The sequence below is a fragment of the Alligator sinensis genome, unplaced genomic scaffold, assembly GCF_000455745.1.
Source record: "Alligator sinensis unplaced genomic scaffold, ASM45574v1 scaffold1260_1, whole genome shotgun sequence".
NCBI classification, from domain to species: domain Eukaryota; kingdom Metazoa; phylum Chordata; order Crocodylia; family Alligatoridae; genus Alligator; species Alligator sinensis.
This window is the reverse complement of record NW_005843440.1, coordinates 101,063-111,565: the sequence shown is the minus strand read 5'-3', so window position 1 is coordinate 111,565 and position 10,503 is coordinate 101,063. Positions and strand designations below refer to the sequence as shown.

The 10,503-nt window shown below is 38.3% G+C and overlaps 1 protein-coding gene across 1 annotated transcript in view; it reads left to right on the top strand.

Moving 5' to 3' along the window:
* TLK1 (tousled like kinase 1) overlaps positions 1-10,503 on the top strand; it is a gene marked incomplete at its 5' end in the record, with an annotated part of 74,015 nt that overhangs the window by 33,288 nt on the left and 30,224 nt on the right. The window contains 3 exons of the mRNA XM_006038714.3: positions 773-909; positions 3,089-3,277; positions 9,118-9,184. Of these exons, the coding sequence (XP_006038776.1) occupies positions 773-909; positions 3,089-3,277; positions 9,118-9,184 (393 nt within the window). The remainder of the gene's footprint in view (positions 1-772; positions 910-3,088; positions 3,278-9,117; positions 9,185-10,503) is intronic.

Sequence of the window (10,503 nt, the reverse complement as noted above, 5' to 3'; positions counted from 1 at the left end):
CCCCCCCCCCGGCCCAAAAGCTTCAAAGAAAAACAAATAGAAAAAATAGTATCCTATAAAACACATCAGAAAATGCAAAAGTTTGTGTGTGACCTGTTTGGGGTTTTTTTGTTTTGTTTTGTTTTGTTTTTTGTTTTTGGTTGGGGGGGAGGTTGTTTTTTTTAATCAAGCGTGATAGCTCTGGTTCCTATAAGCCCCTATCTTATAAGAGAGTGGAGGTATAGTAGAGGGTAACTATATATGGCTTTATAATGGCAGCTTTGCAAGCTGTAACAGTGGGTGTTCTGAGAATGAAATGTAACAGACTTGTGCCCTGTTCTGAGGATGTTGTTGGGCTCTCCGGACTACAGTAAATCCTACAGGCACTTCAAGGCCACGTAGGCCGTCCTTAGTAACCTAGTATTTTGACAACTCGGAGATGACTTATATTCCCCTATCCAAGACTTTCTCTTCCTTTTGAGTTGTGTTTGTACCTGTGATGTTGTATCAGAATGGTTATGTTTACAAATGAAGATATTTTTTGCAAACTGCCAAGACTACAAACTCAAAATGGAAACTGAAAATAAAGCTCAGGCATTCTTGCTCATAGTATCATACATAGAAGAATAACAGGCTATATGGGATCTTCAGCATTAATTGGAATAGAAGTAGTAGAAACTTATTTATATCCACCATTATTCGCCACTCAAAAAATGAATGTTAGATGGGGCTTTGTATGTACTGACTTTTAAACACTTTAGTAAAACTAAATGCTAATATTTTGATTCCTTAGAGCACACAAGAAAAGCTGGCAAGCAGAGAGAAGAGCATGCAAGACAGATTACGCCTCGGGCATTTTACAACAGTTCGTCATGGTGCTTCATTTACTGAACAGTGGACAGATGGTTTTGCATTTCAGAATCTTGTGAAGTTAGTCAATGTTATGTTTTTAAAATTCTCAGTAATTGTCAGTTCCCTCCAGTGGATTTTTTATTACTAAGAGCTACTAGGATTGGAGCTACTTTTCATATGTAGTATTTTGCTGCGCCTTTTGAAGTTTCAGAATATAGTACAGAACTCCCTTAATCAACTGACAGAATGTAGAATGCTGAGTCCTGATGTCTTTGAAAGAAGATGATTGGGTCTCACTTGATTTTAACAAGCCTTAGAAAAAAGTGTGAATTTACTAAATGAGCATCACTTAATTATTCAGCACAGTTGATAGAAAAAGTTGTAAACCTAGATCAGTGATTCTCAAACTGTGGTCCACAGACTACTGGTGGTCAGTGGAACAGTTAATGGTCTGTGGAGTGCTTGCTGGTCACATGGTGCTGGCTCCACATCCTTCATTATAGCAGCTTCTACAGACATTCAGGCTCTTCATTGCAATGAAGGAGGAGCAAGAAGGAGGAGCAAACCTAGCAGCTTCCACTAGGGGCTGCTGCTAGCATAAGCGGATGGGGGAAAGGAGCCTGTAGCCGCCAGCAGGAAAAGAGCTGCCTTAACAAGGTACTTCAGCAGAGAATGGGATAGAGGAGGAAGCATTTGGGGAAACTGGGTAGAGGGTGGAATTGGGGAGGGGGAAAAGCAATTAATTTATTATTTCAGATACATGCTTTGGGAAGGAAACTGACTCAGTTTTGTAATTTTATTAAGTATATATGGAAAGTGTGGAAACCTGAATGGGATTAATAGATGATTGTGTGGGGAGATGCTCTGTGGAGATGCTCTTAAGAAATAGACCTACATGAAATGTTTGAGAACCCCTGACCTAGTAGTATATAATGCTTTAGTTTAAGTAGCCTTCTGTATATGTGAGTTTTTGTATGCATACCATTATTATTTGTAATATAACCCAACTGATTTATTAATGAAAACTCAGCTCCAATGTAACATCTTGTTCAGATACAATTATATTGATACTCTTTATTGACATTCCTGACTCTTTCCTTTTGTTAAGCCATATTGTCCACTTTCTCAAGATATAGTTTCTTTCCTAGTTGCAGAAAGCATGTGTGAAGCCTCTAGAAACATTTTCCATAAGAAGTTAAAGTAATATATTTTTAACCACTGATTTATTTCTTGTGACACTCTTATATGATCCTGTTCTTCATTTATATTGAGATGATTATTAATAAAAAGTACAACTTTTTAATTATCAATATATTAACCTTGCAAAAATTGCAAATTTTGAAAGATAATGTATTTTCTCCCATATATAATATATCTCACCTCATCTTGCCCTTCCTTACCCTTCCCCCACAATAAGTCCCACACCTTTGTTTTTTAGAAGGCGGAACACAAGAAAAGATGTTTCCAGTCGCGGCTGACTATGTGACAAGAGTAAATCCTCCTGGGAACACAGTGTCTAGCGAGTGTGGCATCCCAGGTGACAGACTGGTGAGGCGGCAGGAACCTCCTGGTATGGCAATCTGTCTCCTGGAATGCCATGATCATTCCTGGACACTGTTTCCAGGTGAACTTACCTGTGTCACGCAAGATTAGGGTCCCAGGTTCTTGCAAGGTCAAGAGTACTTTATGTAAGTTCCTGTGAATTAAGTGTTATTTCCATATCACAGGCCTTATGATACTATCATAATCCCTTCCGACCCTAACATCTATGAATCTATCAGCACCTCACTTTCTGCTTCATGCATAAGGTGCAGTACTTAGCCAATATGGCTGTGAGAGACTTAGCACAGGACTCCATCCCTTCAACTTTGAGTTAGATGAGTGGCAGCAGCATGTCATGCACAGTGACTCCAGGAGTGCTTTTTTCCAGCAAACAGCTTCCCTACCTAATATACAAACCCCAATTTTGGGGAAAAGGTGGGTTGTGTGTGCAAGAAAATACAGTATCAACAATGAATACACTAAGAAACAAACATCCAGAATAAGGCTATGCAAAGTCCTTTCCTATATGCCAAAAAAGTAAATATGGTATTTTCACATTTACAGTACCTTTTTAAAAATATGAAACTCTTCATTTTTTACTAAGAAATGAGGAAGTTACTCAGTGAATTAAATCCATTGCTGGAAACCTGCTTTTTGGAATACTGTTGGTTGTCAAATGTGATGAGAAATAATATATTATTTTTGGGGTTTACAGGCAGCAAGAGTGGGTGAATCAACAAAGAGAAGAGATTGAAAGGCAAAGAAAGCTCCTAGCAAAGCGAAAGCCTCCATCTACAAATAATTCTCAGGCACCATCTGCCAATTCTGAACCAAAACAAAGGAAAAATAAAGCTGTCAATGGGGCAGAAAATGATCCCTTTGTTAGACCCAATTTACCACAGCTGTAAGTTTTAATGTTTCAGTTAATCTTTTACAGTTTTCTAGGTAACATCTGTTGCTTTTCAGGTAGTGGCAAGAGTATGGTCCTTAATGCCATATATTCAGTAAATTAGAATCTAACTCTGGTCTTGCTGACGGCTTGTCAAGGTTAGGGAAGCTTGCTAGTTTCTGTGAAAATGCAGTACTTCAGTGCACTTCATCTTTGGTAAATTCACAAGTAAAAGCCTTGTTTTGCTCTGATGTAGTGTATCAAATATTCCCTAATCTAGATGAGTCTTTATTCTAGATTGCTACACTTATAACATCACATTTCAGTGCAGTTATGCCTGATCTATACAAGTTAAGTAACAGAGAATCAAGCTCTTACAAGTAAATTCAGTTTGTTGAAAATTATGTTAAGTCTTTTTCAATTGATTTTGAAAGGAGTTCTCTCCAACCTTTGGTGTCTGAAGGCGTGCATCTAAATTAAAAATGAGCTGAAACAAAGCAAATAAAAGTTTATATCCTTTCTTTTCTGAAGAACATAAGCCTTGAGATCCTCTGTTAAAGGAGGTGCTAATTCCCACTTCATATATCAAGGGATCGTAGCAACTGCAAAATAAAAGTAAAAACTGTTAAACAGCTCTTCTTTTTACTGATGGGCATTTTTTCCTACAGAGAAAAAAATGGTGCAACTTAGTTTGAACCACAGCTGCACACATTATAAGTAGTGAAGCTGTATGAAATTTTTGAATCTGTTGAAAAGTTTTGGTCACCTAGAAACTAAAATCATTGTGCAAATATAAGTAATAAAATAGTTGTAACCCTCCTAATAAGTAGCCACAAAATTATCTTGGGCAATGTTACCTCAGTAGAGAATTCATTGTGTTAGTTAATGTTAAAACATATACATTTTTAATAGTGGTTTATTAATATTTGTAAGTAATCTGATTCATTAATATTTTTCAACCATTTGAATAAGCAAAATTCTTATGTAAGTATTATTTATTTTAATCTGCTTTAATAGAAATGTAACAGCGTGTGCAAGAGGCATCAGCTTAAATAACCCATCTGTCTGAAAAAACATTTTACCACTGTTATTACAGAAAACACAAATTAAATATAAAGAAAAGAATTTGAAGTGGAGGCAAGTTTTCCTGTTTTTTAGTTTTTCTTTGCACTTGACAGCTTCATTGCATATTCATTGTCACTGTATCAAAAAGCAGTGTGCTTCAGATTCTCATAAATGCGTCTTTTAAATTGACTAGATTTCCTTTTGATTGCAATCTACTGGCCATTGGAAAAATATTGACCTTCTTGGCTGCTTTCCCAGAAGAAGCAGTGCTTGCTTCAACCCAGCTCCTCAGCGTCTGTATAGATTGGGTGTTTCAGCAGGGCTTTTTGGTGCCCTTAGCTAAAGCCGATTCAATAACTATTAGATAAAAACACCAAAAAAGCCCCACTGAAATGCCCAATGTATACAGACGTCAGGTGAACTGGGTCCAATTAACACACTGCCTGTGCTGGGCTTGGCACAGGAGCACACGGAATTCAAAGTAAAGTGCTATTTTGGTGGGCAGGGTGGGGAGTTAATGTCTGCAAGGAGCCTTTATGATCATGGAAACCACTGCATTTTACATGTCTACTGTAGGCAGCACAAGGTGGCAAAGGTGGAAAATAAGAAGTATTGATACAGGATTTAATAACTGACATTCAACCATTAGGTTGATGCCAATAGCTTAGGGGGAAAAAAAACTCTTGGATCAGAGTTCTCTGTAAGAAAATATCTCAGTAGTGCCAACAAAAAAACAGCTTTAATTTCATATGTAGCTTAAGACTTAAACAGTTTTCTCATATAAAATAGGGATGTTTCACTCTGCAACTACCTTTTAAAAATGTCCTTTAAAATAGTTCTAGAACCAGTATTGGGTTTTTTTCCAGACTATGTAGTCTTAAAACTAACTTTCATTTTTATGCAGTTTGACAATCTCCAACTCCTTATTTACTTAGGAAATAGCAATAATTATGTTAGAATTTTACAACCACAAGCTTAAGATGTTAAGATATGTTAGTGGTCTCATTACCTTTTAGCTGTGCAGAAAAGCTCTGTAATTGTTTTTATTTTTTTATTACCCAAATAGAGCTTGTAAAAATTCAAACTTTCTGTGTATTAAAAATCCAAGCAATTGCTATTGTTACTTGCCTTTTAATAACTTGAGTGGTGTATTTGGCCTTTTTTTTGTCTTCAAATTCTCTTCACTGCTGCTTTAGTAGATGGTAATACCTGAAATAGAAGTAGAATTCATAGGAGTCATTGCATATTTAATAGTATGTGAATGTTGGGGGGTTTTTTCCTCTAAACTTACAAAAAGCTGCTTCTGTCTTGCCATCTCAATGATTTCCAAAATTGCTTTAAATATTTTAAATTCACATTTAATTTAAATTTGATTAAGCACTTATATGCAAACTACACTGAATTTAAACATTAAAAGCAGTTGTTGGTTTTATAGTTGTCAAAAGAAGTTAATTGTAGTTGTAGTTCAACATTTCAGCAATCAAGTTGTAGTTCTATATAAATTCATTAATCAAATTAAACATGGGTGTGCAATTGCACACCTTAGTTTGATCTTTAAGACTATCTGCCCAGATATAACTGCTGCTCATGCATAAGACTATCTGCCCAGTTTGTCTTACACAACTGCGTTACTCACAAAACTCCATTATGCATCCTGGGAGCATCAGAAACCAAGGCCCCAAGGTGCCTTTACGCCCAGGGCTTCAGTGGTGTTTTAAATCTTTAATTAAAATTTGTTACAGTTTTATTTAGCATAATGTACATTCTCCTCTGGAAGATGAAATTGCTGTTCCCCATTACAGAGCTAAACACTAGTCCACGTGGCTGATTGAAACAATTATTAATTGTTCTTTTCCATTCTAGTGTTCATTTGTCATCTACTCTACCTAATTTGCCACTACTGCATTTATATTGCGCTCATCACTCTGAAAATAATGGTTCTAGTTAGTCCATAGCCAAAGGAGAAGGGGCTTGATTTATCCACAGCTGGAGGGAAGTATGGAACCACTGAGTTTAATGAACTAAAACAGAAATAATTCAGGTCTACATACACGTGTTTGATTAGGTCAACCTTTATACAAAAGAAGCGATCAGTTAGTAATGTTTGTCAGCAACAAGGCCTCTGTGCCATTTCTTTTGGTTTTGACTGTGGCATAGACATGGCAATAACTTTTGGCTTTGTTACAGGAAAGTGTGATTGAAACCAACGCTGAAAAGTTTTTTACTGCTCACGTACATAAAACAGTTTTCAAAACTATTTGAGAGTAGTACTTGAGGCTTTGTCAGGGAGGTTTTTTTCCTAGAGTAGCTAGCTATATAAAAGGTTAATGGCTTACTTTGTTCTTCTAATACAGTAAATCTGAGGTTTTTGTAGCAGACCGTCAAGATGGTATCTGATCACCTAAGCAAACCACCAATGCCTTTGTTTAGATGCCATGCATTAAATGAGAGAGATTGTATAGACCTGTGATTCTCAACCAGAGTGCTGTGGGTGCCCTGTGGCACCCAGCCGTGTGAGAGAAGTAAAGCGCTCTCTTCCCTCCCATCCTCCCCCCATCTGTCTCTTTGTGTCCATTGTAGCATCTCGGAGACCAGTGGCATTCCTAGCCACTCTTTTAGGGACTGCTGCCTTTGTCCTCCCCTGCCCTCTAGCACACCTGCCCACCCCCAGACTCTGAGCAGCATGCTTTGCTGTGGGCAGGTATGGGGCATTTTTACACATCCTCGGGGGGTGGGCCTTAGAGATGCTCTGATTAAAGTGCCTGCAGCATCCCATGTATCAGTGTCTCAGTGCTTCAACATGGTCGTGTAGATGCTTTAACTAAAGCTTGTTTAATGAGCTTTAGTTGAAATGTCCCCACTGCCATTTTGAAATGTGGGGACAGTGATGCATGAAACATGGAAGCTTGCTGGAGTGGACTAATTAGCATGCCCTAGCAGACTCAATTAATTGAGCCTGCTCTGATACGCTATAATTACAGCACATTGGAGTAGCCTTCTGGCATGTCTACAGGCACCCATGGACAGAAGATGGCTTCACTCACCAGTGTACATGACCCCCCAGGGGATGCTGTGGTCATGGGGAGTTGGGAGTCAGTGGTGGAAAGAGCAGGGCACATCAGAGTGAGGTCCTGACCCCATCACCCTTCTCTGGCACCAGCTAAATCAGTCTTTCTCAACTTTTTTAGCCTCAAGGCAGCCTCCATAAATTTTCAGAAGTTAAATTCTAACTAAGTAAATCTCATCCAGCACCCTGGGGTGCTGCAAAATTCAGAAAAGTTATGAAGGGCTGCCTTAAGGCTAAAAAGTAGACAACTACTGGCCTACACATTGTCTTCGTTTGCTAAAGTTTACTCTGGTAGCCCAAGTAACCATTGGTTTGATTTCTGAGTTTTCTTTAGTACTCAAAGAAATTTTATAAAAGGAATTGATTCAAAAGTCTCAATCCAAAATGTGTAGGGATAATAAACTCAGCAACCCTTTAAAATTTGTCCCATGTTTAATTATCCTATTCTGTGAGGATATTATATGCTTAATGACAACCCCACTGTTTATTCTGCTAGTGACTAATAAAGTATATAATCTAGAACGTATTGTTTAGTTTCCATAGTGATTTCCTCCATTCACTCCTCATTGTTAGCCATTTTGGTCCTGCTGACTTCCTAACCACTATTTCCTCTGCTGCTCCAGGTATTCACTAGTAATGTCTGCATAGAGATGCTTTAGTCCATATCTCTGTGCACAGTTAAAATATGTGAGAGTAGGGGATCTAGTAGGCAGTTGTGTTCATTCCTATCAACATGCTTGTAATTTAGAGGGAACATTCACTTGACTATGGAAGAAATAAGAATTTTTTTCAGCAACTGCAAAGTAGAGATTATTTATATTATAGCAAGGTGTCGATTGTGATCCACTGTTGTTTGTTACATCATGATTTTGGTTTTTAACCCTTTGTCTGTAGTTGCTAATAATTCCTGAAGCTTCTAACTTTTGAGGTGAAATTTCAATGCTAAATCTATGCTTGATAGTAAGCTTTTGATCATTTGAAAAATAATCAATTCAGCTGCTCTTGGGCAAAATAGAAAGGAAAATATCAGTCAGATGGGCTATTTACATTTGCTTTTGTCAAAAGATTTGAAATCTACTTATGAAAAATGCTGTCCAAATTATTATAAAGTCTATTTTACAAACAGAGCTGAACTGGAAAAGTTGGCTGAATCACCTAAGCAGTGAAAGGGTGCAGTGACCTACGTCACCAGTAATTTAACCCAGGTTAAAATAACTGTCAACAATACAATCAAGCATTTTATAAACTTATTACCAATGTATTTTTGGAGATGATGTTAACCATTTTAAATTTCTAATGAATAATATGTCACCTCTAATCAAATTAGTTGTCAATAAAATATACTGTAACTGTAAGAAAAATAATTACCTACATGGGTGCAGTGCATTGGACTTTGTGTTTCCCAAGTTGGCCTTTGGGTTTGTATACTTGTTTGTTTTTTCGCTACTTAATTTTATACTGTTTTAGGACATATTGGGCTAAAAGGCTGAGATTCTGGAATTGGAAATTTCAACCATGTAAGACAGAGGTATCAGGGATAGAGATGTCTGTTTCTGTTATTTCATTCTTATCTGTGTGTGTGTAGATATCAATTTCATCTTTGGGTTACCTGCTTATTAACTGCATTTTAAAATGCTAAACAATAAAGTGAATTTTTGTGCATCTTACAGTTCTTACTATCTTGTAAAAGCTATAACTTCCATGCATTTTATTGTCTTTGCAGATTAACTCTAGCCGAATATCACGAACAGGAGGAGATTTTCAAGCTTAGATTAGGGCATCTCAAAAAGGTATGTTCTTGGATTTTTGTTGTCATGCATCAAAATAAAAAAAAAATGGTGCCATAGCAGCACTATGGCAGGCTTCTTTTCAAAACTGCTTACTAGAAAGCAGTGTAGAGTTGTGTACTGAATAGTGATTTTATTCCTTCTAAATCTGGGGTGATAATGTACTGAACTTCTTGAAAGAGTGAGTCTATTTGTTACTCTGAACAAGTATTGGGGTGATTATTGTTGGGGATTATTATAATCACTCATCGAAGGAAGGTACGTGTATAGAGTAACTCCCAACATTGTTTTGTCATTAGTCGCGTCTGCTGCCTAGAATGTTACTGGCCGTGTAATGACTCTTTGAAATATTATGTTTCTTTAGGGCAAGCTGGTAAAGTCAGGGTGAGCTGAGGGCAGTCTACCTTCTGCAGAAAAGTATTGAGCACCTCATAAGATTAGGCATTATTGCTTTAACCTTTATTTTTTGCCTATTAAATCACAATTTCTTTTTCCTTATGAACAAGGCACAGCCCTTCAATTCTTAGTTACAGTTTAAGGTACAATGAATGTTACAGCAGAATGTTAAATGTGGAAAAACTAGAATGCAGATAGTGAGATTCTTGTTCACCATGCAGCAGGCTTCTTACGTTAAATAACTGTTACTTGTTTCTCCCCTACTGCCTATCAGGCTTTCATTTCTGTAGCTGCCAAATTTCAGCCAGAATCTGAAGAGTGATTTAAGTGCTCTCATGGGCGAATCTAGGATTTTGAAATGAGGGGTGGAGATGGTGTGATTATCACATATAATAAAATATATTTCTCTCCAGTTAAAGAAACTAGAAGTTTTACCAATATGCTTGAGGCCTAGGGGCATATTATTCAGTTTAAGATCACAGGAAAAACAAATGTAACTTTATTGGAAGGTGCATTGACTTGCTATAGCATATATTATTTATAAAAGCACAACAAGGCCCGGAAGCGGCGAGAGACGCGCGGGTGAAAGCTCGCTGCGCCCCCGCTCCCCCGAAGCCCCCCAAAACCCTCCAGCAGCCGCGGAGCGCCCTGCCAACCCCCAGCACAGCCGGGGTAAGCGGGGCCCATGGAGAGAGGGGGCTAACCTCTTAGTGTGTGTGTGGGAGGAGGCGGCTGAGTGGAGCCGGGCCGGGTCAAGCCCCACCCAGGCCCCTACTTGGCCCAGCCCCCCAGGGAGAGAGAGAGGAGGGGGGGTACTCACCTGTCCCCCTCCAGTAGGGCAGGGTCCCCCAAATCCTGGGCAGGGCCTCCTTATTGCCCTAAGAGCAGCTTCCTCGACGGCAGGCCCACTGCGCATGCGCGCAGTT